This window comes from Pteronotus mesoamericanus, unplaced genomic scaffold (genome assembly GCF_021234165.1).
Source record: "Pteronotus mesoamericanus isolate MK-2021 breed Mesoamerican mustached bat unplaced genomic scaffold, CSHL_Meso_final contig_20, whole genome shotgun sequence".
In the NCBI taxonomy this organism is placed as follows: Eukaryota; Metazoa; Chordata; class Mammalia; order Chiroptera; family Mormoopidae; genus Pteronotus; species Pteronotus mesoamericanus.
In genome coordinates this window covers 9,265,040-9,284,201 of record NW_026555085.1, presented here as the reverse complement: position 1 = coordinate 9,284,201, position 19,162 = coordinate 9,265,040, and the positions used below count along the sequence as shown (strand labels likewise).

At 50.1% G+C, this 19,162-nt stretch overlaps 1 protein-coding gene across 1 annotated transcript in view; it reads left to right on the top strand.

Annotated features, from left to right (window-relative positions):
• Window positions 1–19,162, top strand: part of KIF6 (kinesin family member 6) — a 408,870-nt gene that overhangs the window by 380,028 nt on the left and 9,680 nt on the right. The window contains exons 17-19 of the mRNA XM_054570213.1: window positions 8,418–8,502; window positions 10,137–10,272; window positions 11,196–11,293. Of these exons, the coding sequence (XP_054426188.1) occupies window positions 8,418–8,502; window positions 10,137–10,272; window positions 11,196–11,293 (319 nt within the window). The remainder of the gene's footprint in view (window positions 1–8,417; window positions 8,503–10,136; window positions 10,273–11,195; window positions 11,294–19,162) is intronic.

Below are 19,162 nucleotides of genomic sequence, written 5' to 3'. Positions count from 1 at the left end.
GAGCTTAGCACAGAAGAAGCAACAGGAGAGCCTAGGCTGGGCTGCCTTAGCTCATGGGGAAGTCAGAGCAAAGGGGGTTTGGGGGACATTTTCAGGGGATCATCCTGGGACAAGCTGCCAGCTGCCCATTGCCTTAGAGTTTAGAAGACACATGCCTGTGGGGAAAGAAGTGGGGGAAGAAGGGAATGGAATCGACTGCTCCCCTGAGGGAGAGTACAAACCCTGGGTCCTTTGTCTTGAGGCTTTTATCTCTCTCTCTCTTACAGGCGGGAATCTTAGGGGAGGTCTCAGGGGAGGGTCTCAGCAGAATATTCATCGGGTCTCCAGGTGGGCCCTTTCAGGGTCATGGTCTCCACCGATAGGTCAGTGAGAGCAGGGGGTCGTTAGTCATTGGAGTTGGTTCTGGCTTCCCCACCTGGTTTTGCTGCTTTTCTGGGCCTGGAGCTGAAACTCACCTGAGGCCTAGATGTTATCTCCAGGGAGAAAAGGTTACCCTGGGGGTGAAGTCCTTGTTTTTCCCAGTTTTGCCCCATGCCATCTGTACCTGGCTGTAAATTGCTCAGGATGTTCAGCTGTCTGTGTTCAGCTGTCTTAGTTTCCCTATCCCACTTGCCAAAAAATTTTCCTAGCTTCTCACTATTCTGTCTGAAAACTCTTACGAAGCTTTGTGAGTGGTCTCCTTCAAGCCAGCCCAGAGCCCCGTGACTACTTTTGAGAGAGGGAGAAGGACTTCCACACCCATTGCCCCAATGAAGAAGATAAGGCAGGCTTAAGGCAAGTACTAGTTCTCTTTAAAGAAATTCTCTTCACAAATTCCTTTCAGGCCTTTCTAACATTGATGTGGGCATTTTGGTTGTCTAACCACCTCTTGCCATCTTACTTTGAAAATGTGCCAATTCTACTGTGAGGTCTGTCTCAGAACTTTTGACTGTATGTGTTCATTTTTGCCAAATGAACATATTGACTTATAAATTGGCTAGTAGCAGATACATTTTCCAAAAGTGGAAGGAGACAGTTTTATGAAGCGTCCTCAACACAGTTCTTGATAGTTTCTCTTATAAGACAATCACCCAAACCCCACTGACCATCATCATCAGAGGCATTTCTCAGAGGAAGAGCCCAGCTCACTCTTGCAGGCATGAGAGAAACTGTCCTCCCTGAAAAGTCCGGTGTGTCCTGAGAACACTCCGACTGGCTGGGTCCCGTGTGACAAAGATGTGACCGGGTTTTAGGGATGCCAAGGTTCCTGCTAATGTCTCTCTAAATAGCCACTGAGACTGGGGCATGTGGTCACCACGGGTCAGTGAGGCTGAAGTGACAGGGGTAGAATTGCCAAGGGACTTGGACTCTGAGTTCAGATGTGAGCACACTTCCAACTGAGGCATGAGGAAGTCCCACTGGGCTGGAGAGCAGGCAGGGTCAGCCTCAGCACAGACCTGCCTCTGAAGGCTGAGGTGGGAGGGAGAGGCACCAGGACCTTCTGAAAGAATGTCACCAAGCAGGCTCTGAGTGGCTGCCACCAGAGAAATGCTGACTAGAAGCCAAAAGATAGATCTGGGGTTAAAGCAGAAAGGACTGTGATGAGACAGGAGAGAGTGAGAACAGAGGTGGCCATGGAAGGGAACCTGTGTGAGCTGAAGCAAGTAACAAGACTAGAAATGGCTTCCCTGGGTACGCTATGTGCCCCAGGACCTCCCTCATATGGCCTGCGAGTTCACTGACCCTGGTGCAAACTGACCCTCTGTAAGGTCCGCGTCCTCCCCAAGGAGCAGAAGGGCAAAGGGAAAGAGTAAAGGCTGAAGGAGAGGCGCTGCCATCCCAGGGGCACAATCTCAGGCAGCGAGACCTAGAGTAGAAGCAGGGGAGGTAACTCAGGCAGGAAGAGATGGCGGGCGGCCTTCTATTAGGGGATGTCTGGGCCTGTCTTTTTCTCTGAACTGGCATTCCAAACGATTGCGATGGCACTAAAGCAGGGCCGTGTCCCCTGTAGAGAGTGCTCCATTCTCCCCGAGAGGAAGACAGAGGCAGCGAGTGTGGAGCTTGTGGCCGTGGCTGTGAGTGTGCCACTATCAGTCACAGCCATGTGCCTGCAGGGTGTCGTTCATCACACACTTCAGTCTGAGCAGGCCATGGGCAGCTATGTTGTTTCACAGAATCAACACCAAGATGGATGGTGGCACAGAGCACCCGTTAGCATGTGATTACTTCAGCTGACAATAAATTTGAGCCATTAAACAGGAAATGGTCTGATTGGGAAGCCAGACTCTGCCTCTGAGCTGCTGACCATCGTGGTCATTGAGCCACGGGCACCATTAATCTCTGCAAGAATAGACACTTTGACTTCTCAAACAAGGTGAGGCTGAGTGATCTACAGTTCTGTGAGACAGTTTAGCCCCAAGGAGGCCCAGAGAGGGTGTTCAGCAAATGAATCATTCACTGGAGAGCTGAGGCGACCAGCTGGAGGGCTGCCCTGGCTCTGATGTCTGTCTGCTACAGAAGAGCCACATAACTCATGGCCTCCTCCCACGCAGTGCTGGCCAGAAGACTGCCATTTTGAGCTCTGCGGCCTTTGCTCTATGGCAACCCACATTCGGCTCTGGTGTCTGGTTGAAATGTCAATGTTGCCTTCCTTCAGACTCCTTGCACACAGTCAAGGAGGTGGGTGCAGCAGGCTGGCTCTGAGAGTTCTGGGGTCTGAACTTGGAGAGGAGCAGGCTCCCGCAGGCGAATGCCAGGAGGGTCAGGGTGCAGGCTGTGGTACTGTTAGTAAAGGACAGCCTTCACAGGCCACCACTCAGGAAGAAACTGAGGCTTCCTGTCAGCCCCAGCCTCAGATCTGAAAGGCATTGGAGGAAAAGAGCATCAACTTCAAATACCAAGGACAAGTCAAGACCAACTTCAATGATCTGCCCCGTGGCTTCCTTCATTATTGGATTCATTTATGGAGGAAAAAGCACAGGCTTTGAAGTCAGTCAGAGCCAGCTCCAGACTTCAGCTCCACCCACCAGTGAAGTGATCCTGGGCAGATTACTTCTCCTGTCAGAACTCATCTGTAGTGGAAGGCTGTGATAATTATATAAGATAAGACACATGAAGTCCCTGATCCATGGAGCAGCCGTATGGCGGATATCATTATTCAGATTTTATCCACCACCGACAAGGGCCAGTGTAGGCATCTCCAGTCCTACAGAGAGTGCACTTTCCTTGCTGCAAACCCGGAGGCTCCTTTTCTCCACAGTGGCTCCCAAAGGTCTGGCAGGTAGACGGGGCACAAAGGGACACGTTAGCTCATACACTATCCTACCTAACCCTTGGCAGCTCCCACATTCTTGCTGTCTCCTCATGAAGTACTTGCATTGAAACAGGGCTAATTAACCATTTTGTTATTTCACATTTATTAATAACTTTTTTTGTTGCTTAAACTTTATCAATTAGTATTTCCTTTCAGAATAATATAATCTGATAATTCAATTCCTATATAGTTCATCTTGATTTTTAAAATTATCGAGTCTTTCACATGACAATTTATTTTAGGTTTTTATTGACTGAATGAGAGTATATATTGTCTTTGTAGAAGATTTCCACTGATGGCACTTAAATCAACCTTATCAATAATATCATTCTTTTCCTATATACAATTATTGATTATTTAATTTAAATTATGTGACAAATACAATGCTAATGTATTTGCTAATGTATCTGTCAATTCTTCTTTGCTTGTCTTGGGTTTTTGCTTATTTAGCTGCTATAGTGTTTACCAAATAAATGCTTATGGCTATAAATACTCTGCTTTTTAAGAAAAGAAGAAGAAGAAGAATTCACCAGGGAACCTACAAATTCTAACTCAGTAGGTCTGGAGTAGGACTCAGCTGCCTGTGCTTTTGCAAGCTCCGTAAAGGAGTCTCATGGGCACCCCCAACTGAGAGACACTGAACCAAAGAAAGGCGCTTCTGCACATTTCAGGCATTAAACAACTGCATGGGAGAGTTTTGGGGTGTGGGGTCTGTGTGCGTGTGAAGAGGAGTTTTAGTGATCTCTTCAGCGCCTCTGAGATCATGCCAGGTAGGAGGGAGCACACAGGAGGCTGGCCTTCTTGGCAATGGCCCCTTCTTCCTTGCGTGGCTAGTTCTTAAAGACCTGACATTGTAGAGGCAGAGCCAACCTGGGACTGTGTGTGCCCTGTTTCAGCTACTATTTGACAGCTCAGGTCTTCCTCTGAGTGTGACATTCAGATCCACGGCCACTGGCATAAAACCCTTCCTTCTTGCTTTTGTGTTGCTTTGGAGCCGACTGCCCATACAAATTCACAGTGTGACCTCATAGGCCACTCAGGGCTGTGATCTCTTGTGCCCATGTCCCAGCCAGAACCCCATGCTTGAAAGGAGGGCTCCATGTGCTCCTGTCAGGTGACTGGAGGTTCTGTCTCTGGCGGCAGTCCCAGTGGGCACAGATACCTACAAAGCCCAAATGCCCTTTAGTTACTCCCTCCTCTTTTGTTCTTGCTCAGTCCTTTTATTCACTTTCCTTTGAGTTCCCAGCCCCTATTTCTCTTTGGAAAGGCTGGGTTAGCCAAGCATCAGAAAGCTTCAGAAGCAGCCAGGGGCTGTCTCCTGGTGGGGTTACAGTGCATTTCACTAAGCAAACAGCAATTTCGGCAAGAGGCCCCTTTGGTTGTCATGACAAGGCGGACAGCTTGTGTCTTGGGAGTATGCTGTGCCCTCATTCTGGTTGTCCAGTGTTCCATGCCCCAGCTTTCTCTCCTAGATCCTTTTGATGGGCCTACGGCCTCCTGGCGCCACCTCACATTAACTATTCTTCAGTTTGAAGTAGCTTTGTCTTGTTCAGCAAAAAACGCCACTTGGCTTAGCTACCAAAGGAATAGATTAAGTGATTACTCAAAACCCTCCAGCCTTTGGTCTCTCTCAAAGCCAAAGTCCTTACCATGACCTATGAGGTCCTGTGTGAGGGATCAGGGAAGAATGGAGAAGCGGGAAGAGGAGTTTTAGCAATCTCTCATGCCCCGAAATCATCCAGGTAGAACGGCGCACACTCCAGACATTCCTGGCCTTCCCACTGCTCTCCAGATGCACCGACACACGCACCTCAGGCCCTTTGCACTTGCTGCTCTACTCTTGCCCCTGAATTCTGCATGCTGTTCTCTCTCTTCATTCAGGGCTCTGCTCAAATGTCCCCTCCTCAGAGAGGCCCCCTGACTTTTGCCTAATGTGGCTGCCCTCCAGCCTGTATCCAGTTTTCTCTTTGCTCACAGCAGCTTTCAACCCCTGGCATTCCCAGTTTTTTGATAGTTTAATATCCACCTTCCACAGCAGACCTGCCCCTGGCACAAGAGTTGGCCCATGTCAACACTCCTAAACATTTGTTATATAAGTGAATGAATGGCTAGTCCTGGATTCAAAGCCAGGTTCTGCTATTTGGTAGCTTTATGGCATTGAGCAAGCCACCTGGTCACCCTTAGCCCTGGCCTCCTTCTCTGGAAGATGGAGGTGATAATATCTGCCAGCTAGAGTGACAAGAATGATTGAGGTGGCACCGTGAGTGGGACAAAGGGCATGCCCCACACACGGCAGCCAACATCATCTCTCATTCCTCTCCAGCTGCCTTCAGAATGCTCTGCTTGCCCTAGACTCCTGGGCACCCTCAGGCTTCCAGGGCACCTACAACCCTGATCTGACAGGGGAACCTGCAAGATGCTCCAGGAAAAGACAGCCAGCCCTGGGGCGAGGCGAGACCCCCTCTCCTGCACAGGGCTTTGCACTCGTGCTGGGGCAGCCAGCCCATCTTGGCCTCTGTGCTGCCCTCTGCCATTCTCAGGGCACCTGGAGATGGCCTAGAGGGGGCGCCAGATGAGACTCCCCTTTGCATCCCCAAGAGCCTGGCCTCCAGTGTCCTGTCATGCATTGTGTGGCTGCGGGACGCCCAGCCAGTCACCACAGAGCAAGGACTTCGCTGATTTCTCAGAGGTCATCTTGGTGTGGTGCCCAAAAGTGTGAAAAGAAAGAAAGCAGTTCACAGCTTTTCTTTTTAAGAGGCTGGAAGATACATTTGCCCATTTCTGAAACTGTTAAGAGAGGAAATATTCTCTCCATTTCAAGTCCTAGCATTATCAGTTTGCTATTAAGATATTTTCTTCATTTTCTCATGTCTGGCATTTTTCAGAGGACAAGGGCCAGTGAATACAGACAGCACTGAGTGTGCCCTGTCCGTGAAGTGTGAGCAAAGTAGGGGAAATTCAAAGAGCAGAAGGACCAGTCCCGGACTTGGAGGGGCTATGCTTGGGGCATGTGGCCACATGGACAGGGAGTCGGGCTCATTCGGGCCAATACAATGCACCAGCATGGGTGGCAGTGTGGTCTTCAGTTGGGAAGTTTAAGAAACATCTCCTGTGTTTCAATGGTGGAGTCAAATGCTTGCTTGGTCACTTTACAAGTGACAGTTGTCACTTGACACAGGGAGAGAAAGTAACAGGTACCTGGAAGATAAAGGACAGAATCCTAATCCACTTAACATATTTATCAATGAATTAGATACTGACTGAAATGGCAGCCAAAGGGGTACATAGACACATGACAGAATAAGGACCTCTCAGTACGCTAAACCCCCCGTGAATGGACATGTGACATTTGAGATCAAAAGGACATTCACACTGAAATAGGATGTGTTTTGACAACCACTCCTAAAAATATGAATGTGTTTCAATTGACCTCAAGCTTAGTAATGGGCAGTGACAAACTGTCATGGCCAAAACAGTGACAAAGCTACTGGGAAACAGTGCTGGCGAGGCTGCTTGTTGTAAACATTTAGCTCTTTGGAACCAGCTCTGCCACTTACTAGCTGTGTGACCTTGGGTTATTCACAGCAGTTTCTGAACCTCCAAATCTAACTGAAGCGAGGTAATAACGCCTTCCCTACTTGGCTGTTTGAGAATTAGCAATAAGATGTGTAGAGCACTTGGAAGAACCTGGCATACAGAAGGCACTCAATAAATGGTCATTGTTAGTAAGTCACCTGCTATGGAAATAAAGAGCATAAAGTTTCATTAGCTAGGAGAGCACTTCTGTACCCTGTCCCTCTCAGACATATTTTGTCCAAAGTTAGGCGCTCTGCATAGGATCAGTTAGAAAGTTAGCTGTCACTGAGCCCTTCAATGAGGGCAGAGTCAGCCTAAGAATAAAGCTCCAGACACAGGTAGTATTTTGATGTTGTTAAAGTATTGAAAGAACCATCAAATTAGAAGGAGGACATGTTATACTGTTCCAAAGTTCCAAAATAGAGGTGAAAAGAAGTTAGTATGACAGGTCTCAGCTCAAAGAGGAAACAGAGTTGCCCACAATGAAATGTGCTATCATAGGAAGTAGTGAGCTCCCCACCACTGGAAGTAAACATCTAGGCAGAAAGTGAATGGTCATGTATCAGAAATGTCATAGAAGGAATCTCTGAATCCAAGACTCTTGCAATCAAACCAACCCACGTGGCCTTGGGCAAGTTAGCTTCTTTGACCTTCGTTGCCTTTTCTGTAAAGTGGAAACAATAATGCCTCAGGTGGGTACTTGAAGGATTAAGTCTGGTCGTGTCCAAAAAGCACCTGGCCCATAGTGGGTTCTGCCCCACAATGGAGTAATAGCAAACTGGAGTAAAAGCAGGGCCTTCTGTGAGGCTAAAAATGCAGTGCAGCCCCACAGAGACTCCTGGGAGGGTAAGCAGACTTCACCTACCCAGCCAGGAAAGAACAGGCTCCAGACAAGCACACTAGCTAGGGCAGGCAGCCCCGCAACCAGCTGCAGTGGTCACCATGTGTGGGGACACAGCCCTCCCCAAGGCCTCGCCACAGTCCTGCCACCCTGTCTTACGGGCAGGGCATCTGAGTATGGGTCTTGGCTCTTGTTGCAGTGCCTGGATGAATCAGGCTTGAGGACCACTGCTTTAGAGAGAAGTAAAAACCAGAAGTCTACAGAATTCCGCCCCTCAGCTGGTGCAAGGAAAGACGTGAGACAGTTTAATGATGTCTTCTTGGTTTGCAAAGGGCTCTGTACCAGAGAATGGGGAAATGCTATTTTGCATCTTCCCTGGGGACACCAGAGGAAATGAGTGAACTCAATAGCAAAAGGATTAGTAGTGATATGAGGAAGAAGTCTCTTCCTGTGACAGATGTTGGGCGTGAGGAAAGCCAATCAGGAGAGTCAGGGGAGCCTTGGAGAGGCTTTCACTGGAGCAGGGGCTGCCACCCAGAAGAGGAGGCTGAAGTAGGCTCCCATCCCGAGGCCCCAGAAGGAGCTTACAGGGTCCCCTTTCACCCAGGGATGCACTTTGACTCTGTCATCTGCCCTAAATATCACACTTTTCCTTTTGCCTTTCTTCCCCCTTGAAGTAAACCATGAGCATCCATCTCTCTTCTCCAGGTATTGCTGAAAATATGGCCATGCCTTTGGTGCCAGACCAGCTGGAAGAGAATCTGCGGTCACAACTGGAGGAGGAAAAGAGAAGGTGCCCTTTCTCTTCTCCTTGCCCACCCTGCCCCCAACCTTAGAGGGCTCCCAGGGAGACCTGGAGCTGCCCAGAGTCCGAAGAGTGGCTATGCCCGGACCAGGCCTGCAGCTTCCCTGGGAAGTGGGTCCAGCAGCTGGGCCCTAAAACAGCTGGAGAAGTTGCTGCCTGAGCGGGAACCCAGGTCAGGTGAGGTTGGAAAGGGAGCAGAAGTACCAGGAAGGGAGAGCCATTTGCTGTTGGCACCCTCCCCAGCTCAAGGTCCCAGGCTGACACTGCAGAATCAACCAGCCTTGTCTACTGCTGCCATCTAGGGGAGGCAATAAGTATGACCATGGAGGTCTACCTCCCACCTGTAGCTTCACCCACCTCCCTCCCGTCTTAATCTGTAAGGCATCCTGAGAACATCATCCCCTTATGTACCCATTTTGAGTCCCCAGGTGATTTCAATTACAGAGGGAGGGCCCTGAAGCCTGAAAAGACATGTTGCCATTACTGATATACAGCATGGTCGTAGAATCTTGCTCAACACTCCAGTCAAGCTTCTTAGTTCATTCATTCATGAGTGCTTTCAACAAATGTTTGCTCTTTCCTCTATGCCATGGAGAGGTTTGGAGGAAACCAAAGAGATCACCTCCGCGCCCTCAAGGTGCTAACAGTGTCATTGTGACACAGGCCACGCCTAGGCACGCCCCCTGAGCAAACCCCATCACCCTTGCCCCCACCCACACACACAGACATGCACACACACACACCCCTGCCATCCTGAGACTTGGGAACAAGGTCCTGCGCAGCTGGAGGGCAGGCCGCTCCTGGTAAACGTGCGCTGCGTTTCCTCCCGCCAGCACCCTCCCTGCAGAGAGCTGGCACCGCCCCCCTGCACGGCTGCTCTCCAGGCCCTGGGTTCACTCCCCAGGTGTCTGCTTTCTCCCTCACTCCACTGACTTTTCTCAGTTCCTTTCCAATCCACCCTTCTGTGACTTTACTGCACCCCATTCTGACCCCTTGGTCCTCACTTCCAACCTCAGGGCCTTCTCAGTGCTCCCTGTTGCATAACTTCTGGCCCTTTGCAGCATGCCCTGCACCCACACGTGCACAGACAAGTGTATTGTCACTTTTGGTCCTCAGCATGGAGGTGAACCAGCGGACCGGGAGGCAGTGAAGACTGTGGTTCCAGCACCAGATGGCCTGGGTCCCCATCCTGGCTCCTCTCACTATTAGCTCTGTGTCATGAAACAAGTTATAATACTTAACCTCTCCATGCTCAAGGTTCCAAAGCTGTACAGTGGAGAGGATACACAACGGTGTTTTCTTCATGGGGTTGTGGAGATGATTAAATGAATGTGTATGTGTCCCGTGCCTAGAACAACATCTACCCCTTAATAGATGCTCCGTAAAGGTAGCCGTCACTCTTAGAGGCGGTTGTTCATCTCACACACAGAGGCCCATGGGCCTACTGGACAAAAACGTCCGGCTCTGTTTCTCTGTGGTGGAAGGAAACACTGGCCTCAGCGGGCAACATTAGAGTCCCTATTGCCAATACAGTACTGAGGCACAGGCGGGCAGCCGACGGTCCATGGCCAGCTCTCCCTCCCACCGGTGACTCTGCAGACTCTTCTCTGATTCCGCTGCAGGTATAAAACAATGTTCACACGCCTGAAGGCCCTGAAGGTAGAGATCGAGCACTTGCAGCTGCTCATGGACAAAGCCAAGGTGAAGCTGCAGAAAGAATTCGAAACCTGGTGGGCCAAGGAAGCCAGCAGACTGCAGGTATGGGTGGCTGGCCGTGCCCGTTGCTGCCTTAGCACTGGTCCTCCTCCTGGGGCCTGGGGATCATCAGGGAAGCTGGGGAGGGGCCGCCACAGCCCCCATAGGGCTGCCAGGGGAAGTAGAGTGGCGGCTTCAACTCCCAGGCCCATGTGCTCTCAGCCACAGCTCATGAACCGAGCCCTCGTTTTAGTAACGAGGGACACAAAGGTGTCAGCTCCGTGGGTCCTCTGTCCCACAGGATGTCATTGACATACAAGGGACCAGGTGACTGCAACAGGGATAATGGGGCACCCTGTTTCTGAGGAGCCAATTCTGTGCTGCCACTGAGCAGTTTTACAGCCTGCAGACATACCCTGAGTGGGGTGAACCAGAAAGCCTTAAGCCTCTTCAGAAAACGGGAGGTGATAAGAAACTGTCCCATGACAGGGTCCTGGGGACACAGGGAGGCAAGTGAGAAACAGCCTAGCGGCAGTGGCCCAAGAACCCCATGCCTTCGTGTTCTGGAGCCTGCCGCCAGCCCTCGGGTGAGCTGCCGCTGAAGCCTTGTCCGTGACCCTGTGTGGGGCACACCGGCATGCACGCAAAGCGGGGCGTCCCCCGGGACAAGAGGAAACAGAACCAGAAGGGAGTTCTGGAGAATCATCAGATCACATTTTAAACATTTTTTCCCTAACTACAGAAAGTAATACATGCTCAATTTGGAAAACTTTAGCCCCTAAAAGCACAAAGCATAAATACCTGTAACCCTGCCATCCAAAAATAATATTTTGATGCCCATTATTATAGTCATTGCTATGTCCAGATTATTTTTTCCCACATATGCCACATATACCAACTTAGAGCTAGTTTTCTCCCCTAAGAACTAAATTAAGGGCATTTCCCCTGTCATCAGAGTCAGGCTAACCCTCCTTCTTGGGCCACAGGTGAGCTCTCCAGCAGGGAATCCACTCAGCCACGTGCAGCCTTTCCCGCAGAGGCCCGAACCTCAGCACGAAAGGCCCCAGCTTCCCTGCAACAACAGGTGAGAAGACACCTCTGCTGACAGGGCCAGCGGGTGCAGCAACGGCCCCTACCTGCCCTCAACCCACTCCTTCTGCTCTAAGTGTTTATAGGCTGCAGGGTCTGGGAGGATCGTTTACTTTCACTGTGAAATCATGTGTAAATACTCAGGCTGGTGCCTTTCAGGCCTGCATGAGCACAACCCCTCAGTTCTCTCCTTGCTCTGACAGTCACAGACCCACTGCCATGGCAACAGGAGAAGCAGCTGACCACGCAAGCCCTGGCCCTGCCCCCCGCAAGTAGGAAGAAGGGGTCGGCAGGTCAGCGGGTGGGGGTGGAGGGCGGGGAGAGGGGAGAAGGGGGTGTTGGTGCTAGGGCAGAGGTGAGTCACCCTCCGGGGACCCAGGGGCGCTGTGGTAAAAAATGTCCTAGCACAGATTGAGGACAGAGGTAGGCAGCCCACGTGAGGACTGCGGCCCACACCAGTTTCCCTGAATAATGGCACCACCCAGCAGGGGCGCCACCTCCCTGCCCACCACCTTTTGAAGGCAGGTCCCTTCTCACGCATCCACATTCTTATCTCTTTCCAACCACACTACTCAGGCGGCAGAGACAGTGACACATTCCGCGGCCAACCCCCAGCCCCCAGGCGGACGGTCGTGACAGAGGCCAGGGCAGGAGAGTGGCCTCGGCCTCTAATACCAGGAGCGATGCTCTGACTGGGTTCGAATAGGCTCTGAGCCCTTGCTGGAGAGGGGTTGGGGGAGTGCTGTCGGACATCCTGCTTGGTATGATGTGATGGGGATGACTCTCTACCTCTGTGGCCTTCTCCTCAAACACCCCTAACACCGGTCAGATCATGAGGAACACAGCAGGCAAGTCCCAATGCAGGAACAGTCTACGAGATACCCGAGCAGTACTCCTCGGAGCTGTCCAAGTCATCAGACGCAGGGGAAGTCCGAGGAACTGCCACAGACATGGAGGGCCCAAGGAGGCACCCGAGGAGCTGGAAACTTGTGTCCACACAAAAACTTGCATGTGGATGTTTACAGCAGCTTTATCCAGAATCACCCAAACTCGAAATGGCCAAGACGTCCTTCAAAGGGTGAAAGGATAAACAATCTGTGGTGCATGCAGATGACAGAATATTACTCAGTGTCAAAGGGAAGTGAATTATCAAGCCAAAAAGACATGGAGGAAGTTTAAATGCATGTTACTAAGTGAAGCCAGTCTACAAAGGTTACACACTATATGATCCAGCTATGATATTCTGGAAAAGGCAAAACTATGGAGGCAGTAAAAAGATCAATGACAACCCAACCAAGGGGTGGGTAGAATGTGGAAAGGGTGAAGAGGGGAACACAGGGGATTTTTTAAAAGATTTTATTTATTTATTTTTAGAGATAGAAAAAAGGAGGGAGAAAGAGAGGGAGAAAAATATCAACATGTGAGAGAAACATCAATTGGTTGCCTCTTACAGGCCCCTAACCAAGGACTGGAAACGCACCCCAGGCATGTGTGTGTCCTGGTCAGGAATCGAACCAGCAACCTTTCCCTTTTCAGGACAATGGTCAATCAACTGAGTCCTGCCAGTCAGGGTCACAGGGGATTTTTAAGTCAATGAAACTATGCTGTGGGATACTGTCATGGTGGATATGTGATATGCATTTCTCAAAACCCATAGAATATACAACAGAGTGAGCCCCTGTGTTAGCTATCACTTAATAATAATGTATTAATATTAGTTCATCAGATGTAACAAATATACCACACCAGTGCAAGATGGTAATGATGGGGGGAAACTATAAGAAGAGAGAGGGGGGTTGTGTGAGCACTCTCTGTACTGTCTGCTCAATTTTTTTAAAACTTCTCTAAAAATAGGCCATTAACGAAAAATAAAAGGCTGTGTAAGTAGACAGCAGCACTGCTCCAGGCAGTACAGGCAGCTGGCGTCAGAGTCCTACCCAGGCCCTCCCTGCGTCTTCCCCTGGGTCTCTGACAGGCTCTGGGGCACTTGAGCTGGCAGCCCTGCAAACCTGCCTCCTTCCCCATGCAGGCCCCCTCCCTGAAGCCCCAGGAGCCCACAGAGCATGTTTGAAAAATATTCACCCCGGCCAACCGAGAGGCCAGAGCTTGCCCCAGTCATTGCTCCAGCTCCTCTCTGAGCCCCTCACATGTCCACCACATGAGAATAAGCTCCCCTCCCAGTTGTGAGGCTCAGAACTCAGTCCAATCTCCCAGCATAGCTCCTGCCTCGGTCCAATCTCCAGCATAGCTCCTGCTGGTGGAAATATCCTGCCCAACAAATAGGAAGTCCCCTCTACACTTTTGCTCTTGTTCCAAAGACAATGACTGAAGAGAGAGAGAGAGAGAGAGGGAGAGTGTGTGTGTGTGCATGTGTATGCACACATGTGATGACCGGGGGTGTCAGGAAAGGCCCAGTAAGCACACCCCAGGGCTAAAAGGTAGAAATAGTCTATGCCTGTCAAGTGGCATTCAGAACCCTGGTTTCAAAGGTGCGTGTCAGAGCACCATGGGAGCTTTTCCCAACGGCTCCTGGAGCTCTACCCAAGCCCTTTGATGGCTGCTGGAAGGACAGCCCTTGGGAGGTGGCTCTCAGGTGGGCCCCGGAGCCCTGTCACCTGAGGTGGCAGCCAATGCTCTGGTCCAATCTCTAACCCTCAGCAAAAATAACCATTTGTCCTGAACAGTGCTTGTTGAGATGCCTGGACTGCTGGTGGTCAGCACCCCAAATTCCCTCCCACACAGTAGTTCGATACCAAAAATTACAGGTGGACAGGCTATAAACAGGCAGGTGAGAAGAGTTCCAGGGAGAGATTGGAAAGGGGGAGGCCTAGGGTTCCCCTCTGACAAAGAAATTACCTGCCACCTGCTTTATCAGAATGACTGGGAAGAGCTTACAGAGCTCTACCCAGGTGGGACAAAGCAGAAACCCTGTCCCAGGTCATTGTGGCATCTCAAACATTCTCTGTGAACACCCAGGTGGAGGGTTAGTTGTTGATGTCCTTAAATTCTGCAAGTAGACTGCACTGACTTTCTTCTCTTACAGTAATAATATACCCTGCCATTCACCAAGGGCCCCCTGGGCCAGGCACTGAACAAATGTGCCCAGTATGTACCCTCATTGTCCCCACTTTACAGGTGAGAACACTTGGGCTCCAAGAGATTGATTTACCTGCTCAGGGCCACCCAGTATGTAGGTGCTGAGACGGGATTGGAACACAGGCCGGCCAGCATCTGCCCCCCAACCCCCAACTCCTCACGTCCATTTCTATTAACATTAATGACTGCCCTTCAGGGGCACGTGTACATTCTGTTGTTTAGTGGGAGGTGGCATTTTCCTGCTCATATTCTGTACTGTTTCATACAAATGTGCTTTCTTTATATTCTGCCAAACGGCAGCCTCCCCAGCTTGGGACCTCCACTCTTTCAGTGTGTCCACAGCCAGATTTTCCCGAGGGGCCAAGATTTGCGAAGAGCAATCCTGTGCTCCCCTCAAAGGCCAGCCTCTGGCCTGGAAACCAGACCCCCCTGCTATCGGCCCCACCATTTTGGTTGAGAAACCCGAAAATGAATCCCCTTGTTTCACTAATGAGAAAACTGAGGCCCAGGAAGAGTGTGTGACGCTTTAAAGTCTAGTTAGTAACATGAAGAGCCACAGCTAACCCCAGAACATCAGACTCCAAGTTGAATGACGTCCCTTCCTCCCTGCCCGCTCCCCGCTCCCCGCCACCCCTCACACCGTCCTCTCTCAGCTTCACTCCTTCACTCCCCTCCTTCTCCCATTCTTCCTTCCACTTTCTCATTGTACCCATCTGCATCCCCACCCTGCGGCCCCTTTCTCCTTTTTCTTTTATTGTCCTCTCTCTGCTTCTTTGCCCTTCTCCCATCTCCTTATCAGCAAAGGATTCCCACTCTTCATTGCTTGTCCATGTGTCCCTTACTAGGCAGGGAAACTGCCAGCTCTCTGAGAGAGTGCCCACCAGGGACTAGGTCTAAGGACTAGCCCTGGACATGGTGTCCTCGCCCATCCTTCAGAAACCAACCGTTAGAATCATGCTCCTGCTCCAGTACCCACCTTGTCTGAAAAGTAGAGCCTATGCTGGCCTTGGCATTCCTGGCTATTCCAATTTAAGATGATCCCTGGATACGCTTGCTAAGAGATCTTTAACCCCGAAGCTCAGAACCTTGGATTTCACAGGCGCCCATCAGATCACCAGTGGTTACCTCCAAGAGTCCCCCTGTTTAGATATTCAGAAAGGGTGCATTAAATAAATCTTCATTATAGTTCTTTCAAGCAGCGGGCCCTTGGGCAAGCCAGCTCCCCTCCTTGGAATTCCCTCTATCTTCTGTAAGATGGGTCAAGGTCCCCCGACACTGTTATTCTAAGAGCAGATAAATGCTCCAGTGCCACTGAGGAGCTGCCGGAGCGATAGAGCAAGTCCAGCTGGCTCTCTGCACCTGCGCTCCAGCGTGGCTGCTGCTCACAGACTCGGTGCAGGACAGGGGCTGCTCCTCTGCTCCTCAGGTCTGAAAGAAACCCGATGTCGTCCCTTCCCCAAAGATGCTCAGGGCCTGCCGGCCGATCGCACTAAATTCACAACACTCTGATTGGCAACCCTGGAGGTCTAATTATTATTAATATTGCTTATTAATTTTTATTAAGAAAGATAATTAATTCTGATGGCTGATATGTTCTCTCCAGAACAGATGTCAACATGAGAAATGAATTTAGTGTCAAAGGCTGGTTGGTCAAGAGAAAGGATTGAAGTAATTTGCAACACGAGGGTTCAGAAACCAAGCTGTGGCATCTGATGACACTGGAGCAGCTTAGGAACAGAGGTGCTCCCTCAGGAGCCCCAAGCCTTCGCATCATGCCACGCCCCAGTGTGAGCTGGCCAAGGCACCAGGCGAGGCATCTGAGCCTGCAGGGGGCCTGCCATGGTGTGGTCACAATGCCCTTCTGCCCTGCCATGTTCATCTCTGCCCCCTCCCATCCACTCCCACTTGGCACCTGCGAACACTCTCTGGAATCTTAGAAAAGGCTCCACTGGGAAATCATTGGGTCAATGACACATTTGTGTGCTAATGACTTGATATTGAAAGGTTTGCTACAGCTTCCAAACTGGTCTGAACCTACAGAATGGAAAGCCCTTTCCATTCTCCTTCCCTTTTCTTGGCCTGCACCAAGAACTCTTCAATTAGAGCCCTGAGAATTGACCACCGTTCCTAAAGAAAAGCATGCAGAGCCTGCCACCTGGTGGCTGACTACAGTCCTGCAGTAGCCCTCATCAAAAAACACAGATCTTCAGCTTACCCACTCAGTGAAGTTTCTGGGATGCTGGGAAATAAGCATCAGGGGGGGAAAGTCCCAGGCTCTGATTTCCTTTCCTGTTTGGTTGACACACAGTCCTGAACCTGTGGAGGACAGGCCAGGATAAGAAGCCCTGCTACTGGAAGAGACTGAAGAAGGCGAGGCTGGAGCCAGGAAGGGGCTGTAATCTTGGGTGCGTCAGTATGATGTCAGGTCTGGGGAGTTCCTTGGACTCTTGATGCAGACGTGGCAAAGCTGGTGCACCTGCCTCTAACCATAGCCTACCTCGGTCTGAGTGTTAACATCTGTAAAAGGAGGGTTCTGACCAGGTGACTTTTTCGCCTCTCAGTTCTGACATCCTGTCTAGATAGGACTATCCCAAAGCGAGGAAGAAGATCCCACCCTGTCACTGGCATCTGGGACAGCTCTGGTCATTGGCCCTTTATCTCCCAAGGGGTGCTTCTGGGTTCTGCTATATGCAACCAAGAATCCAAGGCAAGGCCCATGCACCAGGCAACCTAGTAAACCAGGTAAAAACGCACCTGCGTGAGCTGTTGGATCTGACTCACTCAGGAAGCACAGCTGGCCTCCTAAGGGGAGCTGGTGTGGCCAGGGAAAAGCCACGTGTCCAGTATGCTCCCGCAGAGCAAAAAAGTCACGTCCAGGTAATAACGCATCAAGGCTGAGAGCACGGATCCTGAAGCCTCCCTGAGTCATGGTTGGACCCAGATTCTGCCACTGCCAGCTGAGTAGCTTTCAGAATTTCCTTAACCTCCCTAAACCTCAATTTCCCCATGTATACAGTAAGAATAATGAAGCTATTGAGAAGATTCAATGGCATGTTTGCAGAGTGCTTTCCCAGACCTGGTGTGTAGACAGTGTCTATAAATGACCGTTACGATCTTTGTTGTTTTTGTTCAACTTGCATATCTAATACATGTAATGTTCCAACATGAAAATTAATGTATGAACCATCTGTTATGGGCTGAATGCCTTTTCCCCCTCACCCCAAATTCATATGTTGAAACTCTAGCTTCAACATATGTGAAGACCTACAGCGTACTCCAGAATTTCAGTGTGATAGTATTTGGAGATGGGATCTTTAGGACAGGATTAAATCATGAAGGGAAGCTCACTCTATTTCCATGTGAAGACAGTGAGAAGCCAGCAGTCTGAAAGCCAGAAGAGGGCTCTCAGCAGAACCTGACCATGCTGCACCCTGATCTCAGGCTTCCATCCTCTGGAGCTGTCAGAAATGAATTTCCACTGTTCATCAGCCACCCAGCCTGTGGTGCTTTGTTAGAGTAGCCTGATCTGACTCAAATAGGAACTGGGGTGCTGCTATACCAAACACCAAAAAATGCAGAAGCAGCTTTGGATCCAGGTGATGGGTAGAGGCTTGAAAGTTTTGAACTACATACTGGAAGTAGCCAAAAATTATTTCCTCACCTGAGGGTATGTTTATTGACTCTTTTTAAATAGAGAGGAGGTGGGGGGAAGAGAGCGAGAGCAACATCAATGTGACAGAGAAATATCTACCGGTGGCCTCCCTTACTTACACTCCCCGACCAAGAATCAAACCTGCAACCTTTTGGTGCCTGGGACAATACTCCCACCACCTGAGCCACCCGGCCAGGGCATAAAGGGACTTATAAAGGCAATTCTGAGGAGGACTCAGAATGGAAAGAGAAGACCTGTCGAGAAAGTTTCCATCATCTTAAAAAAGACAAATAATCGTGTTCAGAATGTTGATAGAAATAGGGATGGATGGTAAAGGCCATTCTGATGACGTCTGAGACAGAAATGAAGAACATGGTGCTGTACAAGGAAGAAAAGGCAATCCTTGTAATAAGGTGGCAAAGAACTTGACTGAGTTGTGTTCAAGTGTTCTAGTGTTCTGTGGAAGGTAGAACTTAGACGTGATGAAACTGGATATTAGCTGAGGAGATTTCTAAGCAAAGTATTGAAGGATTGGCTTGGCTCCTCCTGACAGCTTATAGTAAAATATAAGAAGGGAGTAATTTAATCATTTTAAGTTGAAATTATTAAGTGAAAAAGAACTCGAATGTAAAGACTTGGAAAATTCTCAGCCTACCCATATTGCAAAAAATAAGGAGGCATCTTCAGAAGAGAGCACTGAGGGTGTGGCCACATGACCACGAGGAGATGAGTGTGGGTGTGAACCATGGACTCAGTCGCCCCAACAGGAACACTGACAGTGTGAACTGCAGAGGAGGATCGGGGGAGGAATGAAGGCGGGCTGCAGGACTTCTTGGATTTCACAGGATGGGACCGTAGAGCTATCCTGCTGTGAACGGGCACTATTCTTAAGGGTGATAGGAGGGCCCCAAAGGTGATTCAGAGATCTTCAGGCCTGCCCTGCCATTTCAAAAAGAGGGCCCACTGACTTGCTTTCAACAGGACAGACAACCTCTGCCCAAAGCTGAGGTTAGAGGGGCACCCAGCAGAACTGTGAGGGCATGACCCCTGCCCAGCAGAACCTGGCTGACCTCTGCCCCAGCGGGTCCAGAAGGTGGGACCTTAACTCTAGTGAGG